Source organism: Coturnix japonica, chromosome 16 (genome assembly GCF_054131305.1).
Source record: "Coturnix japonica strain WE chromosome 16, WE-NBRP24, whole genome shotgun sequence".
Taxonomy (NCBI): Eukaryota; Metazoa; Chordata; class Aves; order Galliformes; family Phasianidae; genus Coturnix; species Coturnix japonica.
In genome coordinates this window covers 363,542-388,864 of record NC_140678.1, presented here as the reverse complement: position 1 = coordinate 388,864, position 25,323 = coordinate 363,542, and the positions used below count along the sequence as shown (strand labels likewise).

The window sequence follows — 25,323 nt, the reverse complement described above, 5'->3', positions numbered from 1 at the left end:
AGAGCTGGTTCTTGGTTAACAGCTCGCCCTGCTCTCCGTTACTGCTAACTCTCTTGTGTGAGGAGGGAGAAGAAAGAGCAGTGGTAGCGTTCAACCCAGTATGGACTGTGTGCAACATCACGGGGACAGGTGCTTCTGTCCTCTGGTCTCCTGCAATCATCGAAGATTTCTTCAGTCTCCTCCTCCACGCCACTCCCCCACCCCTATTGCCATGTATCCTGAGCATATTACAGTCTTCCTTTCCTCTCTCAGGAGGCATTGCTCAGAGCTCTCTGCTAACGCTGTGCCTTTCCAAGGAGAAAATCCTACACCCTGCCTTTGAGCTTCGAGAATCAAGGAACAAAGCAACTCAAAATAATCCCCTGAGGAGAAAAAGACCCTTTTGTCCTCCTGCCTGACCGCTGACACTTGTTCCAGGTAAGCGGTTCTGTTGGGAAATCTGAATGCATGAATTGGAGTGATGAACAATCCAGTGATGGGACAGGGACAGGAGGGTGGATGCAGTTTGCCTTGGGCACAGGAGTGGGGGGCAACAGGGACAGCTCTCTCACTTCAGGAGGGGGCACTGCCCACCAGGAAATGCTTTAGAAGTGGAGCTGTATTTGGGGCTGGGTGCCATAATGGTGGGCAAGTGGAGGGAGCCAGCGTTGTCACGGGACATTGGTATGGTTGAGGGCTATGGGGAGAAAAGCACTTTTTCCTAGGTTGGATTTAGGCCCCCAAGGTTGGATTTAGGCCCCCAAACTGCTGCTTAATTGGTCACCACTGTCACTGTGCTCGGCAGTGATGGAATTCTTGCCCCATGCACATCCCCCTTTGGTCCCCAGCACCCATGGGTGGGCCCAGGCAGATCTGTTCTCCTGCAGTGCCTGTTGTGGAGGGATGGGTTGGCTGGCAAGGAGCTGGGAGACGAACATGGGCAAGTCCCAGTGCTTCTCGAGTGCAAAGCCCTGCCAGGGGCTGCTATAGCAACTCAGCAATATCTGAGCCCACCCCAATTGGGCTGGCAAATGGAAACCTTCAGCGTAGGCACTTTGGTGTCATTGCCTTTAGTGTGTGCTGCCCTTCTAAGGACAAGCAATGGGTTGAGCTGCTAAGGCTCCAACCCATGTAGCAATGAGGGTGTCCCCAGCCCATGGCCCATGAGCCATCTCTGTCCTGTCCCACTCAGAACTGGGGGCAAAAAACAGGTAACGGCACGGCTGCTGGATTCAGTAGCAGGCACTGAGCTACTGCTGGGGGAGTGGAACAGGAGGGGGCACCCAGGGCAGCCCCTATGAGGTGCTCATTCTTGTCCCAAGCCCTTTCCCAGCCCCTCTCCTTCTGCAGAGATTCCCTTTCCCTCCTCTCCCTGCCGGCGTGCTTTCCTGATGCTCCCCTGGGAGACTTCCCTCCCTGAAAATCCTACTGCTGTTGACATTAAACACGACAGCAGAGTTTCCTTGGAGACAAGAGAAACAGTGGGCTCCAAAGTGCTGATTATTTCACAGTTTCTGGCTGGCTTTCAGCAATGAAATAAAAAGAAGAGAGTTGTGATAGAGGGAAGAGGGAGCCCAGGGCAGCCAGCATTGAGCGGGGCACTGTCTCTGCTTTTCCATTGCCACCTCTTTACAGCAGTGTTTCCTGAGCATCCCCTGAGCAGCAGCACACACCGGGCCAAACTGTGCAGCTCTGGGGCTGCTCTGCCCCTCTTCCCAGGCCCCAGAAGGGCAGAAAGCTGGAGATAGACTTTACCGTGGGCAGGTCTAATTTGGCTTCTGCCAGTCCCGGGAGGAAAACTGGCTAATTAGATTAACCCTTCTGTGTTATTCCACATCAACATTAGCAGCAGGGGGGACAGCAATGTCAGTATCAGCATTTGAATCATTGTTTCCTGTCCATTTGTCCCAAGTGCTGATGGCTCTTTGATGTGGCTCTTTGAGTCCATCCAGTTCAGTGCATCCCAAAATGTGGTTTGTCCTTGGCTGCCAGGGCACACTGAGCTGAGCGTGCATCACCAGCACCTCCAGACCCCTTTCTGCTGAGCTGCTCTCCAGTTACTCATCTCCCAGTCTTACCCATGTCCAGCATTACTCATCCCAGGTGCAGAACCTGACAGTTTCCCTTGTTGATCTTCAAATCATTGCTAATCTCTCTGAGCTCCAATATATTCAAGGCTTCTTGTCCCTGCACCTCCCAGTTTAGTTTAGTGGGAAAAACTGCTTAGCAAACGCCCTTCCCGCATCCAGACAATTGATATAAATAGTGAATGCAGAACTGAGCCCTGGACTACTTTCCCTTCATGCACCATGGCCTTACCCCAGAAGATCAGATCCCTAAGGCAGGACCTTCCCTTGATGAACCCGTGTTAACTATGGATAACAGCTTTGTTCTTTGAACACAATGATAAATGGGAAGATGGCCACACAAGACACTGTAAAAGTCTTCCTTCCCCATTTTTTACTTTCAGCATCTTCTGGCTGCTGGCCTTAAAATAGTCAGCATTCCTCTGGTTATGTGAAACTTCATTGCCAGGAACAAGGCATTAGTTTTGCAACACCGGGCTTTCTTACAAAATACACTGTGCTCCCTCATCCAGCCTTGAAGTCACCTCCAGAGCTGCTCTCTTGAATATCTCAGTTCTTCTGGCAGAGCAGAGGCTGGAGAAGCAGCCATGATTAGGAACGCTTTCACCAACAGACCAAAACTACTGTTTCCTTCCAGGAAGGAGAATCCATGCCATTGCAGGCTGCTTATCTGCAAGAAGTGTGTTTTGACGACCTGCTGCAGCAGCCAGAGAACTTTCGGCTGATGCAGTAGAGAATATTTACACAATTTCAGACTGGTGATGCAGTGGAATGTGCTGTGGAAAGGGCTGCTGGATTGCACATTCCCACTCCCCACCATCTCGCCTTCCTTATATTTTCTTCTCAAATCCTTGGTAACAAGAGTCGCATTCATCTCCTTTTCCTCCTGTGCTCCCCCCTGTCCAGCACAGGCAGAGCAGCTGCAGGGACTGACCATGAGCGAGCAGAGCCACGTCAACAGCCTGTTCCTCAATGAGGATGCAGCCAAGCGGCTCCATGCCGAGGGCCGGGTGCAGCGCCTGCGGCAGGCGGTGCAGAAACGGGCAGCACGGGCCAAGAAGAGGATGAGCAGCATCACTGCCGACAGTGCAAAGAGCTTCTTCCGCAGGAACGCCTTCGTCCTCTTCACCATCGCTGCCGTCTTGCTTGGTATGGGGCAGCATTGGGCGCTGGGTGTAAGCAGGGGGAAAGTCTGCTTATCCCATAATGGTTTTGTTTTACTGTAGTGGTTTGGCTGGGGAGATGGAGCTGAGGGGGCCCTGTGCCTGTCGCTGCTCTCGTAAGAGTGAGCACTTTGGTGGTCATGGTCTTGCAGGGAGCAGAGCCCAGCAGAGCAGCATGAGGTGGTGGTTCAGCACAAGGCTGCCATGCATATACATGTGTAGGGGGGAAGAGAGCAGGCAAAGAAAACTAGAGCACAGCATTGTAGAACAGAAAGAGCATTGCGCTCCTTTGGGAGGGGAGGAGCAGAAAGGAGAAGCAGAAGAGGAAAGCAATGCTGTAGGTTGGAGCGAGGGCAGGATACCAGCTCGCTATGACCCACGTCCATTTACATCCCTTATTGACCCACAGGGATCATCCTGGCCTTCTCCCTCCGGCCCTACCAGCTGACCTACCGCCAGATCAAGTACTTCTCCTTCCCAGGAGAGCTGTTGATGCGCATGCTCCAGATGCTGGTTCTTCCTCTCATTGTCTCTAGCTTGATTACAGGTGAGAAGAGCAGTTGCTATATTTCCAAACTAAGCCTAAGTCCTATAAATGTTCTGCATCTTCATAAGCTTAAGCAACTTCCTCCCATATCCACATCACCCTGGAACTCCAAAGTCTGCCCCTTGCACTTCCTAGAGACCCAGCTCTCCATCCCTGTCCCCTGCACACTTTGAAGCTTCCTCTAGGATAAGAGGCTTGCTTACCTTGTCTGTCGGCTTGATTCCCCAGGAATGGCCTCTCTGGATGGCAGAGCCTCAGGGAAGATGGGTATGAGGGCTGTGGTCTACTACATGGTGACCACAATCATAGCAGTCTTCATTGGCATCCTCATGGTGATCATCATCCACCCAGGGAAAGGATCTAAGGACAAGCTTCACCGAGAAGGCAGAATTGAGCAGGTGCAGACCACAGATGCCTTCATGGACTTGGTGAGGTAGGTGGACCAGTCAGCCACATGTCAGTCCATACTGGTGGGAGCACACTCCTCCACTGAACATCCCTTTGAACTGCCACAGCTTTGGGTGTGTACAGTCTGTGGCCTTCCAGCTGCTCCTGCGATCTGTGATTTGTGCTTAATAAGCCAGAAGGATGGAAAGGATCATTTCTGAGGCATATGTGCAAGTTACTTCATTGCTCACCCTGCTTTGACCTTTTAGGATTTTGAATGCATGTGTAGAAAGGTCAGATCAGCTTCAGATCTTCAGCCAGTCAGAAAGGGACAGTTTTCTCCATAGGCTGGCACTGTGGCTGCTGTGACAAACAGTATTTCTCTTGGGCAAAGGCCTTGGCCATGAAGCCCACATTTGCTGGCAAGTCAGACAGGGCAGTAATACTTTCCTTGTTTTATCTGCAGGAACATGTTCCCACCCAATCTGGTAGAAGCCTGCTTCAAACAGGTATGAGATCCCACCCGACCTATGGCCTTCCTTTGCATGCTGTGCAGGAGAATATGTTACAGACTAATTCTACACAGGGTGATTACAGGGATTGCTTTTATATTGCCTTCATGCTTCCCTAATTCCAGGCACTCAAGGAGGTGTTGTAGTTGTTAGTCTGTATTGTAGCATCCTCAAAGCAAGTGACTATGATAATAATAAATCCCATGATAATGGACTAGATACAAGCGAGCACCTTTAGTCCATCAAGTAAAGATGGAGCATCTGAATTGCAAGATTATAGATACATCCAAAGGAGAGAGCAATCCTATCTTAAGACCAAAGATATGGACTTAAAAGTAACAATGACTTAAAATGAAAGCAAGAATTCAGATTGAGATTTTGATTCAGTTTTCAACATTGAAACAAACTACCTAGGGTAGAACTCTGTCTTTTAAATTTGAGATTAAAAAAAAAAGGGGATGGGGGATGGGGGGTGTTTTGGCCATACACAAGTTAGGAGATGGATGAAGTTCTCCAGATGCTCCAGTGCTCTCTTTTGACTTTAGGCTCTGTGAACTTTTCAGCCAAAGCATTAAGGCTGGGAGGTTGAGAACATGCAGGCAAATGTCCCACCAAGAGCAGTGAAAACTTGCTGTGCTCTCTGTTCTTTGGGAAGGGATAAGACAGCCTGGCATGTCCTCAGCTCCTGAGTAAAGGCCTGGGGGTGCATCTGACAATCTCTGTCATTTCAGTACAAGACACAGTACAGCACCAGAGTCTTCACCAGAACCGTCCTCCACAGCAGCAATGTCACAGCAAATGTGGCAACCACTCAGCTCCCCACAACAGAGAACTCCACCGGCATCCTGGAGAATGTCACACATGCCCTGGGGACCATCTCCGAGGTGCTGACCTTTGAAGAAGTCATTCCCATCCCGGGCTCAGCCAATGGGGTGAACGCGCTGGGGCTGGTAGTGTTCTCCATGTGCTTCGGCTTGGTGATCGGCAGCATGAAGCAGAAGGGACGGGCCCTGCGGGAGTTCTTTAACTGCCTCAACGAAGCCATCATGAGGCTGGTGGCCATTATCATCTGGTGAGGAGCACGGCCGGTTGGAGAAGGAGGTTTGCAGGTGCAGTTTCCGCTGACCTGATGAGAAATGGTGTAGCTTTAAGGATGACATGCATAGGAAAAGTAGATGGGCACAGCTCTCCTTTGGCTCCATCAGGCTGGAGGGAAAAGTAATAACCAAAAAAAGATTTGGAGGCTCCTTATAGCCCCCCCCAGCAATACCATGAGGATCTCTGAGGAGACGTATAGGAACCTGGAAGGAGGAAGAAACCTCTCCCAGTGCCCAAGCTGTGCACACAGCTGGTTTTTGACTCAGATCTCTCCACATTGCCAGAAAATAAACCAGCAGTACGGTCTGCCAACCAACACGCTCCTGGTGCTGTGCTGGCTAATGGAGGATGTGCCCAGAAAGCATGTGCTGAAGCAGGTATGGAGGTGAGGATATCAGTTCTGAGCACTGTCTGTATGTTTCATCCACAGGTACGCCCCAGTTGGGATCATGTTTCTAATTGCTGGCAAAATCCTGGAGATGGATGACCTGGCAGTGATGGGGGGCCAGCTGGGGATGTACACCCTCACTGTCATCGTCGGGCTCCTCATTCATGCCCTCTGCATCCTGCCGCTGCTCTACTTCATCGTCACCCACAGGAACCCCTGGGTATTCATTGCAGGGCTTCTGCAGGCCCTCATCACAGCCCTGGGCACCTCCTCAAGGTACAGTGGCTACATTGCCTTGGGTAGAAGTGAGGTTGGAGATGGTGTGGATATTCTGGGGCTGCTGCTTTGGTTGCCCGCAGTGCAGCACTCAGGTCTCGCTGTTCCAGGCACTGACAGCATTTTGCATCGGTCCAGACAACTCATTCAGAGAAGAAAGATTCCCAGTTCCCTGCCCAGGAGACTCCACAGTCTGCTCCTCTCTACCCATCAGCTCACAACCCGCAGTGCTCACAGACTGTGCTTGCAGCCCTGAAACACTCAGCTCAGGACACAAACTGAACCCTACTGAATCCCATCATTATTTCCTATGCACACACCTCCACACATATATGCTCACACACATTTGCACACTTATTTTTTTCTGGGCACATGTGCTGTGTGCAGCTGGTGTATCAGTTTCTCCTACATGCATTTTCACACTGAAGCAAAGAAGATACACTCACATGTTCTTTTCTTATGTGCTAAGATGAGGAGGGGAAAGGATGTGAGTTTTTTAAGAGCTGGAAAAGGAGCTTCAGTCTTGAAGCTCAATTCTGTGTGCTCAGAATCCCCCAGATCCCCTTCTCTTGGTGTTACACCAGCACCACCAGCACCACACAGCCCCTGCCCACCCCCCTGAGGAAAGCTGTGTCTGAACGTGCAATGCAGCGTGCACCATACCGAGGAAGCCTTGCTTAGACTGTTCTTTCTCCTAGCAGCATCTGGCCTCTGGCTCACATGGCAGGGTGAAAAAGCAGGTGGGTAAGGTGACAACCCAGGCAGCAGTTTGGTCCCCTCGACGCAGCCAGCACATACCTGATCCATGGTGTTTTCTAAATTCCTTTCAGCTCAGCGACTCTGCCCATCACCTTCAGGTGCCTGGAAGAAAACAATGGTGTGGACAGACGCATCACGAGGTTTGTTCTGCCTGTGGGAGCCACCATTAACATGGATGGCACCGCTCTGTATGAGGCCCTCGCTGCCATCTTCATTGCGCAAGTCAACAACTACGAACTGGACTTTGGGCAGATCATCACAATAAGGTGATTTTTGAAAGGGTTCTGGGGTTTTGGGAAGGGCCCCATAGCCAGCCCTCAGTTAAGCCTGTTTTGCTGGCTTGCCTGAGGGGCTTTTGTATTCTTCTTTTGTTTGGAGATATGGAAAGGGAAGGTGAAGCTTCCAGGCATGGAAGCAAATAGGGCCTGGGTGCCATGTCTTTGAGCCCTCCTTGAGACCTTACTGCAATCTCAAGTTGGAGCCACCCTTTGGGCAGAGCTGCTGTGTGTGCTCTGCTATGGATGGTGCCTGCAAGGTGGGCTGGGTTCCATCTGATGCCCCACATCACCTTCCTTCTCTGTGACCAGAGCAGAAAGGCTGCCAAGTTGTTCCGTAGATAAGGCACTGAGACTATTCCTGACACTTCTGCAGATGTGACCATACGTGACCACCTGTATTCTTCCTTTTGCTGAGAGATGTGCTTTGCTTTTCCTCCAGCATCACGGCCACAGCAGCCAGCATCGGTGCTGCAGGCATTCCCCAGGCAGGGCTGGTGACCATGGTCATAGTGCTGACATCGGTGGGGCTGCCAACTGAAGACATTACGCTGATCATCGCTGTGGACTGGTTCCTGTGAGTTCTTTGCTCTGCCCTGTGCTCCCTGTGTCTGCACTCCCAGTGTCTCTGCTACAAGGAGGCTCAGTGATCTGTATCAGGAGGCCTTTGCACAGAATCCCTCTCTGATCATTTGTAGTCAAAGCAGCCCAAGTCTACTCCCAGCCACAGCTGAATGGTTGGAAACAGTCTCTCCCAACACCTCCATTCACTGTGGGAGAGGTGCATGAGATCAGGACTGGCTGGAAAAGGTCACAGCTCCTACAATACTGAGTTATCTCTGGCACTTACCCAGTAAGATTGCTTTCAGTGAGGTACTGGAAGTCCTACCTGCTGCTGTAACTGCTGCAGGGTATTTTGGTTTGCTGGGCTGACGGCAGGTTTTCAATATTCAGGTTTATTCAGGTTTTCTTGAAACATTCTCCATCCCGTTACGTATCACTTTTCTCTCTGATTTTTCAGAGACCGCCTTAGAACAACCACCAACGTCCTGGGGGACTCTCTGGGTGCCGGCATTGTGGAGCATCTCTCCCGGCAGGAGCTGGATGCGCAGGAATGTGAACTCGGTAATTCTGGGATAGAGAAGAACAGCCCTGCCAGCAGCTCTGCCTGCACAGCGGCAGCTTCAGGCGCCCCAACAGGGAGACAGCACTGTGAAGTTGGGCAGCATCACACACTCGTGCTGTGTAAGGCCGAGACTTGAAGCAGCTCAGCGTGGATCACAGCACGCTGCTCAGGGGAACTGCTCAGTTCCTCCTAAATCCCAGTGAGGTCTCCTAGTGAGTTCAGAACTGAACTTTGATGAGATGGCTGTATCTGAAGGCTGGATTTTAACCTAAGAGTTCTAAGGTACCCTGTGTTAGCTTGCATCTACAGTGAGTTAAGACAGCACTGACTTAGCATTGACACAGCTCAGCTCATCAGTGAGTCCAAACCAGCAGAAGGAGCAGACCTTATAATATCCAGCAGTTCATGATGATTTCACAGCAGCACAACAGCATTGCCTGCACCCCACTGATGATCCACAATAATTCCTACACCATTTTAAGTAGAACTGCTGCCCAGCCAGAAATGTCCCAGCCTGTTTGTGCAGTTGATTATTGTTATTAAATACGGTAATTTCTGTTTATCTGTATTGAATCACATCTTGCTTTGCTTTTCTTTCTCCTTTTTTTTTTTTTTTTTTTTTCCACAGATTATTTGTCCAACTTCTCACGGAAGCATTGAATTCTACTCCTGAAGAGACTTCCTGTAAATATATATAAAGGGCAAACCAAGGGATGAATTGGAAGCAAAGATGGTTGGATTGGACTCTAGCTCCAATGGGAATTAATTCGGGGAAGCCCTGTGACATGGGGTTGTGCAGAGAGTCAAACAAATTGATCACGAGTGTCCCTTCTGGCTTTATAATATATGCACGTGCTTTCTGGTTTAGAGTTACTGCAGAGGGTCCTTCTGGTTGTTTCCAAAAGCCATCAGAAAGGATCTGAAATGGTAACCTAACAAAACTCAGCAGGACTCTAACCTGTTTTCAGTTGCTGTCAGCAGATACATAAGCATATCACAAAGGGGGCTCTCCATACTGCGTTGCATTGGCATCATCTCAGTCGCTCCCACCAAGCAGCATGCTCCAAGCCTTACCATGTGATTTCCTGCCTTCAACAAAAGATTAACAGAGCACAAATGAGTAGATGGCTCCTCTTCCACTCCTGCAAGCCAGTTTGCTGTGGGGGGTTTCAGAATTCAGCTGATGTGTTTTTGCTCTGGTGTCCACCCGAGTTGTGTGGACAGTTATTCTGTTGCTGATCCGAGGACAGGCAATGCTGAACCCTCACTCTTGAAGTTGTGTACTTAATTTTGACACCCAGTGTGATTTGCAAAACCATTCCCATCTCCAAAACAACAGAAGCTGTTTTACATTACGGTAATAAGTCTTCTACAGCAAGGTTTATTTGGAAGGTGTCTGCTAACTGTGAGCTGTAGCTGCTCCCAATGTGTACACCCCAAGGTCTCAAGTCCTCACACTGTCCAGCTTTGCAAGGAGGCGAGATTTTAAGAGCTCAGCCAGGAATACAGAAGTGTTTGTACTCCATCTAAGCCCAAACTCTGACCTCGTACCAACTCAGCCTTCAGAACTGCGCAACTGAAAAGATTAAATCATTTTATCAGCTGTCTCTTTAAGTTATCAGCTATTTGGGAGCGTATGCAGTCTTTTCTTTACTGTAGTACTGCTGCTTCTAGTTGCAGAAACACAGCAAGTTTCTTCTCTTGGCAAATGATGTATTCCTGATGATTGGGTGGGCAACGTTTGGGCTGAAATGGGGAGCTGCCTCAATGCATGAGGAGCTCCTGGATCAGGACACGTCCCTTCAAAGGGAATTTTAGGAGAGAAAATACATAAAATATGGATTTTCACACATCAGGCCGTGGATCCCATTCATTCTGTGGTTTGTGCACGTTGTTTCAGAAGCCAGATCTGCCCATGAAATCTGGAATCATAAAATCTTTTGCTCTCCCCAGGGACGAAGGTGGTAACTGGAAATCACTGCTGCAGTGTTGTTGCGTTCAGGCAGTTTGACGGTGTTAATTCCCAAGGCCTTTCTTTCCATGCTGTGAGTTTCAGTGTCAATAAAGATAGTTTGCATATTTGAAAAATAAAGGGAATCTTTTTCCACGATGCTCTTATATGATCCTTTTTTCCCCCGTACTCTTTTCCCTCAGAGCCATGACCCTACAGAGTCAGGGATGCCACGTTCGGCATCGTGTGTTACAAAGCCTTCTCTCCTTGTCTCTGTGCCACAGGTCAAGTGCTAAATTCAGATTGTTACAAGGTCTTTCCCCAAAGCTTTCCCTTTGATGCTGTCTTTGGCGTATAATCTGCTATGGCACAGCAGCACGGGGCTGGCTTACTTGCTGCACATGCTGCACACAACTTCTGCATGGGAAATCGACCCAAAGGTTTCTGGAGCTCAGCAATAATGAATTAATATTGCTCTCTGGAATGCTGCAGTGCTGGCATGGGAAGGAGAGCGGCAGAGAGGAACCTGATGAGGTTCAACAAGAGCGAGAGCAGAGTCTTGTGTCTGGGGAGGAATAACTGCATTGGGAGGCTCCGGGGAGACCTCACTGTGTCCTTGCAGTGATTGAAGAGAGCATGTAAACAGGAGGGGGATGGGGGTGAGGGGGGACAGTGAAAGGACAAGGGGGAATTGCCCCAGGAGGCTGCGGGTGCCCCATCCCTGCAAGGCCCCGTTCACGGCCCCATTCACGGCCCCATTTACAGCCCCATTCACGGCCCCATCCCTGCAGGCTGGATGTGGCTGTGATGCAGCCCGGGCTGGTTCCCCTGCACACAGCGGGGGTCGGAGCCGGATGGTCGCTGTGGTCCTTTGCAACCATTGTATGATCAGTGCGTGCTGGGGGCTGCCCTGCTGGCAGGGAGCTCTGCAGAAGCTCCCGGTGACCGGCGTGTGGCCGTGACCCGCAGTGTGTCCCGGTGGTCGGGAAGCCGACGACCTGGGCGCGGTGTTGGGATGCGGGACCCCCCGCTCCGCCCGTTGTCCGCCCCCACCGGGCAGCGCCGGGACTCGAACCCGCGGCTCCTCCCTCGCGCCGCCGCAGACGTGCGCAGCCCCACGCTTCCCGCGCCGCGGTCTCACACGGCGCCTGCGCGGAGCGAACCGGAAGTGCCGCGGCGCTTCCGCCGGCATCATGGCGGCCGCGCGCTGCCTGCGGTTGTGTGTGCGGTGGCGGCCGGTTCTGCTGGGCCCCGCGCGGCGCCGCGTCCCGGCGGCCGCCAGCTCCGTCAGCCCCGCGGCCCCGACGGGTCCCGCACCGCCGCCCCGCGCCGCCCTCAGCACCGCCCCGAGGTGGCAGCGCTGGAGCAACGGCGGGTTGGCGGGGGGCGACGGGCTGGAGGGCGGCGGGGGGGGAGAGGAGAACGGCGGCGGCGGGGCGGAGCCGGGCGGCAGCGCTCCGGTAATGACGGCGCTGACGCCGCTGATGGTGCCCGAGCATTTCCCCAACGTGCCGCTCATCGCCGTGACCAGGAACCCCGTGTTCCCGCGATTCATCAAGATCATCGAGGTGGGCGGGCGCTGCGGGGCGGAACGGGGGAACCGGATGGTCGGGCCTTGAGCCGCGGGTCGGAGCGGGCACCCGTTACAGCCCGTTACAGCCCGTTACATGCCGTTACTCCCCGTTATACCCCCGTTATACCCCCGTTACAGCCCCGTTACATCCCGTTACAGCCCCGTTACAGCCCCGTTACATCCCGTTACTCCCCGTTATACCCCGTTTTACCCCCGTTACATCCCCGTTACACCCCGCCCTGCTCGCGGCTCCGTCCATTGACACCTGGATGTGTTTCCTGGGCTCTGCAGTGTCAGACGGAGCGTTTGGCCCCTCGAGATCGTGAACTGGTTCAGGGGGTTCTTAGGAAGGAGCTCTCTGCCAGGTTTTCTAATGGAGCTTCTCCAGGTTGGCTGCCGGCTGCACAACGTGGATCCTTAGAGTTGGAAGGGGCCTTTAAGGGCCACCTCACTCCACTGTCCCGCAGTGCACACAGACACCACAGCTGTGTCAGGGCCCCTCATTCCCCACACCAGAAACGTCCCCAGCTCTGTGCAGCGCTGCTCAGCACTGATGTCAGTGTCTTATTGCCGCTATTTCAATCCAAAACTCAAAATGCAGCAGCTTCTTAAATATTCAGTGTTGGAGTTTTGTGATGTTCTTCCGTTCTTATGTTGTCCTCTAATGTAGGCAAGACTCAAACAAAGATTAGACTTTGTGATTCAGTCAGAGGGTTCCACCATGTTTGGTGAGCTGAAGGTGCAGGGCTGAAGGAAAATCTCCACCTGACTTTGTGCTTCTTGTTCTAGGTGAAAAATAAGAAGCTGGTTGAGCTGCTGAGGAGGAAGGTCCGTCTTGCCCAGCCTTATGCTGGTGTTTTCCTTAAGAAGGATGATAAGTAAGTTGTTTATCTTTACAACAATAAGATATTTCTGTGCCTTCACACTAGAGGCCTTGCTCTGAGGTTCCTTGCCTGTGATAGCGTCCCAGTAATTATGGTTAGGTCTCCTCTTAGCACAGCAGTTTCCGTTACCACCAGCAGCGTGTTGCTGCTATTTGGGAGGGGCTGAGCACACAGTGATGTGCTGAGGGGCTGCCAACCATGAGGACAAGGTGAAATCCTTCCTTCTGGATGCAGTTTAAAGTTCTGCCACCAATTGCTTTTTTTCCTTTATTAACATCTACCTCCTTTCTCAAGTTTCTGTGTATCTGCTTTATTTTCTTTCTTCCTCAATAGCAATGAATCAGATGTTGTGGAGGATCTGAACGAAATCTACCAGATGGGGACGTTTGTACAGATCCACGAGATGCAGGACCTGGGAGACAAACTGCGCATGATAGTCATGGGGCACCGCAGGTACTTGGCCTGGGGGGTGGATGCACTGGAAGCACTGGAGAAACGCAGCTCCCTTTATCACTGTTACCACGTGTTTCATGTGCAGCTCCAGTGTGACAAACTTTTGTTACCGCAGTGTATTCTGATGCTGCTGATGCCGTGTGCTGTTACAGGTGAGGCAGTTTCACCCTCAAAATAAGGAGCTAGCACACATCATCCTTCCATAAGCCATTAGGTGATGCAAGCAAGCATTTGTTGTTCTGGGATTCATCAATTTGTTTGGAAAATAGAGCAAGAAATAAGAAAGTGTTACGGTTTTGCTAAGTCACACCTTATTTTAACAGAGTGAACCAAAAAGTAAATCTTATCAAAATGTCTGTCATCAATTAGTCATCGCTGTCAAGTTGGCATTTCAGCTTTCTCAGAACAAAAGCCTCCTGCCTTTCCAGGCTGAAAGCTGAAGTCACAGAGAGGCAGAGGAGAACTGACTGTGTTTGATTTCTTTTGGCTTTCAGAATCCGTATAAACCGGCAGCTGGAGGTGGAGCCTGAGGAGCCAGAGGGCAAACAGAAGGCTAGAAGGAAACAGAAACGCACTAAGAAAGAGGCTGAGGAGGAGCCTGGGGTGAAAGAACAGGCTGTCGAGGTGGTGCTGGATCCTGTGGCTGCTTCCTCACAGGAGGTTCTCATGGTAGAAGTAGAGAATGTGGTTCATGAAGATTTTCAGATCACAGAAGAGGTTAAAGTAAGTGAATTGAGCATACTGGCATTGACCTGTCACATGGAGTTTTATATACGTTGTGTGCTGAAGAGTTCTAAAAAAGCTCAGATTTCAGGCTTTGGAAACCGGTTCCTTCTTTTGTACTGAAGCCTCGTCCTTTTTCAGTCTTTTTCTCATTAAATCTTCCTTGTGCTTACAGGCTCTTACTGCAGAAATTGTCAAAACAATCCGGGACATCATTGCCTTGAACCCTTTGTACAGGTGAGTGTTTCCCCTGTGTACTCTGGGGATGGAATACCCGGAGATTTCTGTTCCCCTGGGCCTTTTGCTGTAGCAAAGAGGAGATGCTCATTGAATTGCTGCCCAGAATTTGGTTTGGGAATTAGTATCTGGTGTTGGAAAGTTTTGAATAGTTGCTCCTTTATGAATGTAAGAACTTTCTGAACGTCCTGAATTTTTTCTAGAGAGTCTGTACTTCAGATGATGCAAGCTGGACAGCGTGTGGTAGATAACCCCATCTACCTGAGTGACATGGGGGCAGCACTGACAGGGGCAGAGTCACATGAACTTCAAGACATCTTGGAAGAAACCAGTGTAAGATGAACCTTTCGACCAATGCTGTACGAGCAGAAACGTGCTTTTCATTTGTCATAATTTCTCTAACAGCCTCGGTACAAAGTAGGCTCCCGTGCTGCATTTGGTGATAGGTTAATATCAGCTCATAGATTGCTGCTGAAGGATACAGTTAGTAATTAATAATCTGCTTTAAGGGGGAGTCTGGATGTTCTGTGTCTTTGTGGTAATCCTCTACACTGTGGTTGCATGTTGCTGAATTGGTCTTTCTACACCTGTGGCTGCTGTGGGGTGGGAAGCTGACATGAGTGCAGTGTTTGTCAACTCATTTTGCATCTGTCATTTCCAGATTCCCAAACGTCTTTACAAAGCCCTTTCCCTTCTAAAGAAGGAATATGAGCTGAGCAAACTGCAGCAACGTCTTGGAAGGGAGGTAAATCTTTCAAGTAACGTATATCTTACACGCATTTATAGCATGACCACCTCTGTGGACTTAGTGCTAAGTACTGTAGTATTGTCAGTGAAAAATTGTAACAGAAGACCATTAGAACATACTGCACATGAAGATCTCTGTTGTATTTTCAGCTGCTGAAAAGCTCTTAAGTCAGAAGTGTTGGAAAGTAGTTGGTGTTTGTTGTGTGGTGACAGGAACAGAACAGTCACGGTGCTTGTTGCTGTGTTTAGGTTGAGGAGAAGATCAAGCAGACGCATCGCAAATACCTTCTCCAGGAGCAACTGAAGATCATTAAGAAGGAGCTGGGTCTGGAGAAAGAGGACAAGGATGCTATAGAAGAAAAGTTCCGCGAGCGGCTGAAGGAGCTGGTAGTGCCAAAGCACGTGATGGATGTGATTGATGAGGAGCTGAACAAACTGAGCTTGCTGGATAATCACTCCTCAGAATTCAAGTGAGTGCATGGCTGAATAATGCAAGCAATGCATCTCCCCCTTATGAATCTGATTCATTTTCCACTTTTTGGGGGGTGAAGTTGTTTTGGAAAGCAGTGGAGGACGGTGTGGCTTTGTTGCTAAATTGCTTTTATTTGTTTCTGTCAGTGTTACACGGAACTACTTGGACTGGCTGACATCCATCCCATGGGGTAAATGCAGTGAGGAGAACCTGGAGCTGAGCAGAGCCCAGGCAGTTCTGGAGGAGGATCACTATGGGATGGATGACGTCAAAAAGCGAATTCTGGTAAGGTGGGAATAGGCAGAGGGCACAGCTTCAAATTCAGCCCAACATCAGGTGGTTTGGTTACGTTTCAGTTCGCAGCTTTCCATTAATTTCCATTAGATCACAAATTACAGAAAGCTGCAGGAATGTTCTGGTGATAAGTTAATGTGTTTAATTTCTATTCACAATGAGGGTCACGTTCTGGTTTCAAATGACAGCGTAGTCTTTTGTTACTTAATGCTGAGGAAATGAGTAAATATCCAAGGGAGCACTGTCAGGATTTTCATCAGAGCATTGAGAAGTTCCTTAAGTGGTTCATCATGATAGACAAAGCTCCTTCCTTCCCAGAGCGTGCTGACCCTCAGTTTCTGCTGCTTTAGTTTCCCTGTTCATTTTTTTGTGTTTCCTTTGCTGTGCAGGAATTCATAGCAGTCAGCCAGCTGCGTGGGTCTACCCAGGGGAAGATCTTGTGCTTTTATGGCCCGCCTGGGGTTGGCAAAACCAGCATTGCCCGTTCCATTGCCAGAGCCCTAAACAGAGAATACTTCCGCTTCAGCGTCGGAGGGATGACTGATGTGGCAGAAATCAAGGGACACAGGTCAGCGTGCTTTGATTTGTGTTAGTGCTGTCCAGGTAGGAGCGTAATTGAATTTGAACAATGTAATTTAACTCTCTGTTCTGCCAGCTCCTGCTGAAAGGGTTTGGATGTAGGAAGAGGTGATAATTAATTCAAAGGGAGGGGTTTGTTGTAATCGTGTTCCTGCCTCAAAATGCAGTTGGTTCTTGTGTGTTCTTACAGGAGGACGTATGTGGGAGCAATGCCAGGAAAAATCATCCAGTGCCTGAAGAAAACCAAAACAGAGAATCCACTGATACTGATTGATGAGGTGATGCGTCGGCTCTTTTAGCTTCTGCTGTTAAAAACCTGCTTGGCTTCTGACAGCGTTTAAATCTTCTCTCCTGTAGGTGGATAAGATTGGAAGAGGGTATCAGGGGGATCCATCCTCAGCCCTGCTAGAGCTGCTGGACCCAGAACAGAACTCCAACTTCTTGGATCATTACCTTGATGTCCCTGTGGACTTATCGAAGGTATTTCCTCTCTCTGTGGAGCTGGAAGGTGTGAATCAGTGCATAAACATGCACATGGCAGCAAGAAAAGTCAGGATTTGTTTTTCATAGTGACAGGCAGTTGCTGTGGTTTCTGCTGCTGTTGAGCTTTTGTATTTGGTTGCCTGTGCAAACATAGTTTACAAACATAGTCCTAGAATCCAAAGCTTTATCTACAATAAAAACTAGACTTGATTGAGAAAATGATCTTGCCCCAACCCTTCAGATCTTCCTCCAGCCCATCAGCCAGAGAAGTGCATCAGTGAGGGAGCAGAGCTTGGAGTAAAGCAGCAGGTTAATGAAAATACCCCATATGATCTTGTTGTGCTTCCAGGTGCTTTTTATTTGTACTGCCAATGTAACAGAAACCATTCCAGAGCCACTGCGGGACAGAATGGAAGTCATCAACGTGTCAGGATACGTCGCAGAAGAGAAACTTGCAATTGCAGAGGTGAGAGGAACTGCTTCTGTGATGGGCTTTGAATTGCATCTGATAAAATGGTTTTGGGAATGTCAAGCTTATGTATTTACATCCAAACATATCAACAGATATGAGGCATGTGGTGTGTTGGACAGAGTTCCCCTAATTTGAAATAATTCCAGCATTCTCTAATGCAGAGGCAGTGAACTCTAGACAATGGCACTGAGCTCCTGGCAGGACGAAGGTGGGCAGGTTGGAGTCATTAGGCTTTTCTCCACAAACACTGACAGCACGATGTGTGGATGGTCTCTTTCAGAGGTACTTGGTCCCTCAGGCACGAGCTCTGTGCGGTCTGGATGAAAACAAAGCCAAAATCACATCAGATGTATTGACTGTTCTCATCAAGCAGTACTGCAGGGAGAGTGGGGTGAGGAACCTACAGAAACAAGTAGAGAAGGTGAGGGAGAACTGTATCGCCGTGACCTCTTTGCTTCAGCATTTTCAGCTCTTTCTGCAGAAACAAATTCCTGTCTCACGCAGGTACTGAGAAAATCAGCCTATAAAATTGTGAGTGGAGAAGTAGAGATGGTCCAGGTGACACCTGAAAACCTGCAGGACTTTGTAGGAAAGCCCATCTTCACTGTGGATCGAATGTACGAAACCACTCCTCCGGGAGTGGTGATGGGTCTGGCTTGGACAGCGATGGGTAAGAAGCTGGTGCTGTTCTGACTTGCAGTGCCTCAGCTGTACTGTACTGTGAGATTTCTGGCTAAGCTTTCTAATGGGATTTGGGGAGCAGCCTTCAATTGCTCCTTCCCCAGCAGCGTCTCATTGGAAAGCCCTGACTCACATTCCTCACATATTTGGTTTTCTTTAACTTTTTTCAGGATTCCCTTTTTCTTTTCTCTCTCAGGAGGTTCCACTCTGTTCATTGAAACATCCCTGAAGCGACCCAAAGACACGGAGGGCAAGGATGGGTCCCTGGAGGTGACAGGGCAGCTGGGGGACGTCATGAAGGAGAGTGCCAAAATAGCTTACACGTTTGCAAGAGCCTTTCTGATGCAGAAGGAGCCCAACAACGACTTCCTCATGTCGTCTCATATCCACTTGCACGTGCCAGAGGTGAGCTGATGAGTTCAGAGACACGTGGCTGCTTGGCAGTCATGCGTTAATGTAGTCCCATGTTTTCTCTGTTGCTTCTTCCAATGCAACAGGAACCTGGGTGTTACCTGAGAATTGATTTCTTGGGGATCAGACAGCAGGTTTTGCCTGGCTTTGCTGATCTGCAGATGGGTTAAAGGGATGATTTTCTTTTGGCAGGGAGCAACACCGAAGGACGGACCAAGTGCGGGCTGTACCATAGTAACAGCACTGCTGTCACTGGCCATGAACTGCCCAGTGAGGCAGAACGTGGCCATGACTGGAGAGGTGTCATTAACTGGGAAAATTCTTCCTGTGGGGGGAATCAAGGAGAAGACTATTGCGGTAAGAGCTCGTTCTGTGCATCGTCTGCCTTGGGGTGACTGGGATTGATGGATTTCTGAGACTAAAACCACAGACAACGTAACCTTCTTTCTCCCCACAGGCAAAGAGAGCAGGTGTTACCTGCATCATTTTGCCATCAGAGAATAAAAAGGATTATTACGACCTTGCTGGATTCATCACAGAAGGACTGGAGGTGCATTTTGTTGAGCACTACAAGGAGGTATTTGATATAGCATTTTCTAAACGGGATTTGGCTGCAGGATGATGCCCAGCACCTGGGACTGGAGGCGGTTTGTCCCTCAGTGCTCTGACATGGGCTGATCCTGACGTGGGACACGGAGCTATTGCTGCTGCGCAGCTGCTGGATTGAGCGAGGGCTTTGGTGGAATAGTGCATTTCTCCCCCTTTAATATTGAATTATGATCCAACTTAAGTATTTCCAATAAAGTTAAGCTGTGAGATTTTACCAGAGGAATGTGCGTGGAATGGGTGGAAGAAGGAAATGAATCATAATTCCAGATCACGATATTGTAGGGATTGTCGGCACAACCCCAGAAGCCACCCCGGCCCTACGGACTGAAGCAGGTCCAGCACTGAGTCATTACGCTGCTGTTGTTAGAAAGGGTTTTATTGAGCTCCGGGCCGTACAACTCAGTCCTTCTTTGCGGCAGCTTTCCTCATGGCTGCCAGGACGTTGCTGAGTTCCTCCCGCTTTCGCTTGGCCCGAATGTGGGTGCCAACCTGTGGAGAGCAGAGCAGCACAGTCAGCAGCACAGTCAGCAGCAGCCAAGGCATCATCTGGTGCTTCAGTGGTGCTTCTACTCTACATTTTTGGGGACAGGGCAGGGGAAGTCTGGGCTCCTGTAGCTCAGGATCATCAAAGTATCTCTCTCCAAATCAAACATTTAAGTCCATCTCCCACCCTCCCTCAGGTCAGGCACAAACTGCTCTAACAGAGAGCATAAAGAGAGCAAAGCTTCCCCAGGAAAGGACAGAAAACTGGAGGCTCAGCAAAGAGTTTCTGACAGCCTCATTAAAGCTTCAGACTGACGCACCCGTTTCTTTATGAACTTCAGGGCACGTTTATCTTTGGAGACTTTGAGCAGCTCCATCGCTCGTCTTTCGTAGGGTGCGAAGCCGCAGACCTCCCTGATCATATCCCGCACAAACTTGGTGTGTTTGGTCAGGCGCTGTTGGGAGGGGAAAGAAAAACAACATTCACAATCAGCACAAGACAAAGAGGCAGTGTGTCAAAGCCAGCCCCTGCCAAGGGCCGGGACCCCCACAGCCCCTCCGTGTGCTCTGCAGGGCTCTGAACTAGTGGGTTGTGGAGATATGGGGCCCTGGCTGGATGCTGCGCTGCTGCAGGGAGCTGCTCTGCAGGGGCTGGACTCAATGATCCCTGAGGTCCCTCCCAGCCCCTGAGATGTGCAGATCCAAAGGCAACACGTGCAAGTTTGGAACACACCGAGTGCTGATGGATTAACTGCGCTGCCTCCGCACCCACCGCACGGCCAACAACCCCATAATAACCCCATAATAACCCCACAACATCCCCGCAATAACCCCATAATAACCCCGCCATACCCCCCCACCCATCCCCGCCATAACCCCATACCTGCCCTACCCCCGTCCCCGCCGCAGCCCCGTTTTAACGCCGGTTCCTCACTCACCCCGCGGCGCCGGCAGTGCCGGGGCTTGGCCACGTTCTTGGTCACCTTGTAGCCCTTGTTGAGGCCCACGGCCATGGGGTACCGGATCGCCATGTCTGCGGAACAGAGCGCTCAGCGCCAAGCCCGGCCCGGCCCAACCCCGCTGCCGGTCCCGGGCCGACCCCCCCCGGGCGCAGATGGCGGCCCCGACCCGACCCGGGCGCGGATGGACGCGGATAGATACGGATAGATACGGATGGACGCGGATCCACAACGCGACACCCCGGAACCAACCTGCGACTCCGCCGCTGCCGCCGCACCGGAAGGAAAGAGCGCGCGGCGTGACGGGACAGCGGAACTTCCGGCCCGGAACTTCCGCCCCCAGAGGGCGCTCTGTCCCTCAGTGCGACTATAGAGACGGAGCGCGGCGCGGGGCGGCCGCGGGGTGGCGGAGTTGTACCGCCTAATGATGGCGGGACGGTGCCGCCTCGTGATGGTCCCGGCGCGGTGCGGGCTGTGTCCGCCTTTGGACGCCGCCCGTCTCCTGCTCATTGCTCTGTGTGTCTCAGCGCACAGGAACGCGCTGTATCAGCCCGCGCTGAGCCCTGGCTCCCACCAGGCACATCCTGCTCACCGTGCAGTTCCCCTGCTGTAACACTGAGGAACAGGGACACCCAGGTGTATTTATAGTGCTGGCCTCCTGCAGGGCTCCTTCCATCACAGCCCGTCACACACTCATCGCTCAATCTATCGCCTGAGCTGACCCGCAGCATCTGTCCCTGCGCCCACCTGCTCCAGGAGCTGCAGAACAGCCCCTGTCTGTTCCTTCTGACGGGGCGGCTGCCAGCACAACTGCTGCCTCTGCTGCAGCGAAGGAACCATCTGCAGCTGCCATTTCGGGTGGCTGCTGCTGCTGGAGGCGATGACTGAACCCTTCTAGGGCTTTTGGGGACTGGCCAATATACCTTAAATCTGCTGCTATGCCATTTTTGTGACCTCATGCAGGGCAGGAAACAAGCACCCATCATGGAGGAGAAGATGGATACGTGCAGGGAAGCAGCAGTAAGTGCTGGCTTGGAGGTGAGAAGACGAGGAGGGAGTGGAGAGGTGGAGAGGGGCTGTGCCACTTCAGAGGCAGCTGTGATGGTGCAACACAGCTTCCCACTTGTCCTCGGGTCAAGAGAAGCCAGAAAAGCAGGAAGAACGATGCAAGAGGAGGGTAAAATTAGGGGACTGCACAGAGCGATGCCTTCCCGGAGGGAGATCTTACAGCAGGTCCACCTGACAAGCTAAGGATTGCAGGGTGGAACTCAGGGCTGTACCTGCCTTAAGGAGAAGGGAGAAGAGTAATGGGGTTATTTGCCCACCAAGGACTTGTTGGTCGTTCCCTGTACATACACCAATGGGAGAGTCCTGTAGAAAGCAAACAGTGCTGTTGATTTTACATAAGAAAGCATTTGGACAAGAATGAACAGGAAGGTTGGTCATGAAGTGGTTGGTATGGGCAGGGTGTTGCTGCTGTCAGCATCAGAGCTGTGCAAGGTACAGAAAACTGAATGAAGAAGCAAACTAATTCATGAGATTTGTGCATGGACAGGGCAAAGCAAACAGGAGAGCAGTCACAGCGCCCACAGACGGCCTGCACTAATGTAGGCATTTCAGGCAGGATTTTCTCCTTCTGGAAGTCCTGCTTTCTGTCTGTGCAGCCGTGATTGATGCCCAGAGGCTCTGAGCAGCTCTCCAGGTGCCCATCAGCTCCTTCCCCGAGGTGGAGGTGCTCTCCAGCTCTGCAGACCCCACCGCTGGGAAACTGGGTGCGGTGGCCGCTGAACCAGAACCACCAGGTGATGTATCATTCCAAATGTATTTGCTTAGTAGGAGGGGTATAGTGGGTAGACAGGGGCAAAGCAGACAGCACAGGGAGGTTGATGTGACTTATTGTCCATTACTAACAGCTTAGAGCAGTGAGAACTAAAAACAAGCCACACCTTCCCCCCATCCACTGAGATTCCTTTTATATGCAAGATTTCTGCCGACACTGTGAAACAAACAAAGTCCTACAAAGCCATGAAATTCTGCTGTCTGGAAGTTGAGGCAGCCCGCAGCTCCCACTCATTCACTCCATTAAAGCTCATGTCATTTGTGGCTGCCCCAGTTAGCTGGTTCTTGCACCTACTCACCCATAACTACCCACAGGCCGTGGGTGGTAGAGGAACAAGCAACGTGGGGATGCTGGCCTGCAAAATTCAGTACGCAGCAGGAGAACAGTGTAGGGAAAGTCTCACCTGATTTGTACAGTCATGAGCAGAGCTCAAGGCAGCAAAGAGCTGCCTGTTGTAGAGCTATGGTTAATCTGAGTGTCCCTCACATTAAGAACATAGAAATGGTGGCTGAGCCTGAGCACCTTGGTGTCATTACCAGCCATGGACTGGAAAAATGAAAATGGCAACACGGCACAGCTCTGCTGATGGGCAGTGAGCCAGCAGCTGGTCGGTGCATTTCAAAATAAGGCACCAAATGGTGAGAAGACCATAACAAACAAACACGGGGTTTGTTTTCATCAGCACTTGAGAACAGTGCCAGGTTTTTATATAACAGCAGCACGGGCTGTGAGCAGTGCACGCTCCCCTCCCACAGCTCCAGTGGGGCTGCAATGATCCGAGTGATTCTCGGCGCCTGCAGCGCTGGGATTGCTTGTGATAAAGCCAGCTTTGTGAGCTCAGAGGAGCTGCGGCCCCACACCCTCCTGCACTGCTCTGCCAGCTGCCAGCAGCACCGGGACCTGCTCGTGTCCTGAGGAAATCTGAACTGCTCAGAGCATGAGGAGCGCGATGCCACTCTCAGCCTGCTGGACAGTATTGGTCAGCTGGAATGAAACTCGGCTGTATATATATATATAATAAATGTATTTATTTATATAATTAATAAATTAATAATGAAATTAATGACAATATCTGAGACAATTAGCTAAACATAGGCAGGCGGTTCAGAGCGAGATAAGGAACACGAGGCAGAGGGGAAGTTTGATGACTACAGGAAAGGCAGAAATAATCTCACTATTAAAGACGTCCAAGTAATACGGGGCAGAGTGAGCAAATGGAGGATGTGGCAGCAGCTGCTGAGAAAGGAAGGCAGCCAAGGTAAAAATCAGCAACGGAGATGCTGTGTTCCCAGATTTGTGACAGTATCAGCGTCATGAAATCCAAGATAGCATCAGAAAACTCGTCACACCGACTGTAAAGTGGCCAACAGCTGAAAAGATGCTTGATGTGCGAGGTTTTCCTTTGTCTTGATTCCCTGCTGTAAGCAATCTCTACATTGCTTTGGTGGGAAGAAACACCCCGGTGCAAGGCAGAACCTGCCACTGCTGTCTGCGTTATCTGACGTCTCCAGAATTTATGCTTAACCTACCCAGATTGCCAGATATGTCGCAAGTACATCCGAGCTGGAGCTCCACATCAGAGCCCAGAGCACTTCCAAGCTCCTGCCTTGTTATCAGTGTCAGCTGTATGTGCACAACTTTCACCTGTGCTACACTGCCCACAAGAGTCAGTGTGGGGGAGGCAGCAGCCTTGGCACCTCCCCATCCCACTCCCCAAATGTCCTGTTCTCAGTGAGGAAAAGTGAACAAACACGTCCAGCAAACAAGGAGGTGAGGTCAACAAGGATGAAAGCCTGCAAATGTTCTGCTTGCTGCTGAAGAAAGGCACATTATAAATATTGTGGAAAATATGAGACCTCGAGTGTGAGGAAGCATAAATAAAACGTTTGGCTGTGATGTGGTGTCATCGCTGTGACAAAGAGACAGTAAAAATCTTGATATGTACAAAGTTTATAGGATAAAAAAATCTGACAATAATGGGAGAGTTTGGACTGCAGCTCCTGCTGAGGGCAGCCCTGCAGCTGGGCTGTGCTCAGTCCAAAGGAGGCAGAAGCTGAGGAAGGATTTGCAAACTGTGATGGATGTGCATCATGTCAAACCACACGAGAGAAACGAGCCGACCCAAAGAGCGTTTCCGCTTCCAGCATTCCTGAAATACCTTATTCCCCCCCCCCAGCTTTATATAACCAGATTTAACGACTGATCGCTTCGTGTTGGGTGACACTCCCAAGCGCAGTTTGTCACTCAGGGCTCACAGTGTTATTCCTTGGCACACAGCCGGGCCTGGGGCCCGTCCAGCAGCGGTTGGATCAGCACAGTTCGCAACTGGCGCCGAAATTCAAAAGACGCCCCGAGCTTCAAATCCGGAGCGATGGGAACAAAGAGGGAGGAGGCGGCTCCGCTGCTGGGCCGGCCCTAGTGCGGCCCCCGGCCCTGAGCGCGGCCGGACCGCCCTGAGACAGCGGGCGGGGCGCTCTGGGAGCTGTAGTCTGTCTGTCCGTCCTGGGAGCTGTATCTGTCCGTCCTGCTTCGAGGTTTTATTGTGAACTGTCGGCCTGCCCCAGGAGAGCAGAAGCTCTTCGTGCACTGTGTCCCTGAGCAGCCCGACCCGGGATCATGGCAGCCCTGTTTGTAGGAGGTTTGTGAGGAGCACAGGGGCGGCACCTGCTGCCACACGAGCTGATCCCGCAGCTCCGCTCCCTCACGCGAGGAGGGAAAAATAGAACTCAACGAGCAGTCTCTGCTTTCAGAGCCGGTTTTATTCACAGCCGAGGTTATTATGTACAAGGTTTCTAAATAGCTTTTCTCCCCGCGCTTTATTCCCAGCCTCGATGGTTTAAGTGCATGTAAAGGAGCCCGGGGCCGCACTTACCGC

At 50.9% G+C, this 25,323-nt stretch overlaps 3 protein-coding genes across 3 annotated transcripts; 2 read left to right on the top strand and 1 right to left on the bottom strand.

Annotated features, from left to right (window-relative positions):
* Window positions 1–288: 288 nt before the first annotated feature.
* Window positions 289–8,788, top strand: LOC107325568 (excitatory amino acid transporter 4). Its single transcript, XM_032440966.2, is given in 11 exon segments — window positions 289–417; window positions 2,978–3,215; window positions 3,639–3,776; window positions 4,005–4,209; window positions 4,630–4,672; window positions 5,407–5,747; window positions 6,204–6,437; window positions 7,268–7,462; window positions 7,914–8,048; window positions 8,493–8,611; window positions 8,614–8,788. Coding segments are annotated over 10 exon segments (1,698 nt in total). The 5' UTR covers window positions 289–417; window positions 2,978–3,001; the 3' UTR covers window positions 8,688–8,788.
* Window positions 8,789–11,694: 2,906 nt separating this feature from the next.
* On the top strand, window positions 11,695–19,380 carry LONP1 (lon peptidase 1, mitochondrial). The gene is made up of 18 exons (XM_015886574.2): window positions 11,695–12,116; window positions 12,911–12,999; window positions 13,339–13,458; window positions 13,953–14,181; window positions 14,357–14,418; window positions 14,622–14,751; window positions 15,080–15,163; window positions 15,415–15,635; window positions 15,784–15,922; window positions 16,321–16,499; window positions 16,701–16,788; window positions 16,868–16,990; window positions 17,343–17,459; window positions 17,746–17,886; window positions 17,970–18,135; window positions 18,343–18,551; window positions 18,750–18,914; window positions 19,015–19,380. Exons 1-18 carry the CDS (start codon window positions 11,742–11,744, stop codon window positions 19,177–19,179), a joined length of 2,802 nt encoding a protein of 933 aa, XP_015742060.1. The 5' UTR covers window positions 11,695–11,741; the 3' UTR covers window positions 19,180–19,380.
* Window positions 19,381–19,524: 144 nt separating this feature from the next.
* RPL36 (ribosomal protein L36) lies at window positions 19,525–20,897 on the bottom strand. Its single transcript, XM_015886576.2, has 4 exons — window positions 20,861–20,897; window positions 20,588–20,682; window positions 19,970–20,104; window positions 19,525–19,655 (listed from the first exon to the last, which is right to left on the bottom strand). The coding sequence occupies exons 2-4, from the start codon at window positions 20,678–20,680 to the stop codon at window positions 19,566–19,568; spliced, it is 318 nt and encodes a 105-aa protein (XP_015742062.1). The 5' UTR covers window positions 20,681–20,682; window positions 20,861–20,897; the 3' UTR covers window positions 19,525–19,565.
* Window positions 20,898–25,323: the final 4,426 nt, after the last annotated feature.

What these genes read in the sequence shown, in the direction of transcription:
- LONP1 (XM_015886574.2), top strand. Translation starts at nt 11,742, where the DNA reads ATGGCGGCCGCGCGCTGCCTGCGGTTGTGTGTGCGGTGGCGGCCGGTT. An exon ending in AGATCACAGAAGAGGTTAAA is followed by an intron (nt 14,182 to 14,356) that starts GTAAGTGAATTG and finishes TTGTGCTTACAG; the next exon opens with GCTCTTACTGCAGAAATTGT. An exon ending in TACAGAAACAAGTAGAGAAG is followed by an intron (nt 17,887 to 17,969) that starts GTGAGGGAGAAC and finishes TGTCTCACGCAG; the next exon opens with GTACTGAGAAAATCAGCCTA.
- RPL36 (XM_015886576.2), bottom strand. Translation starts at nt 20,680, where the DNA reads ATGGCGATCCGGTACCCCATGGCCGTGGGCCTCAACAAGGGCTACAAG. An exon ending in GGCACTGCCGGCGCCGCGGG is followed by an intron (nt 20,105 to 20,587) that starts GTGAGTGAGGAA and finishes CCCTCCCAACAG; the next exon opens with CGCCTGACCAAACACACCAA. An exon ending in TGAAGTTCATAAAGAAACGG is followed by an intron (nt 19,656 to 19,969) that starts GTGCGTCAGTCT and finishes TGCTCTCCACAG; the next exon opens with GTTGGCACCCACATTCGGGC.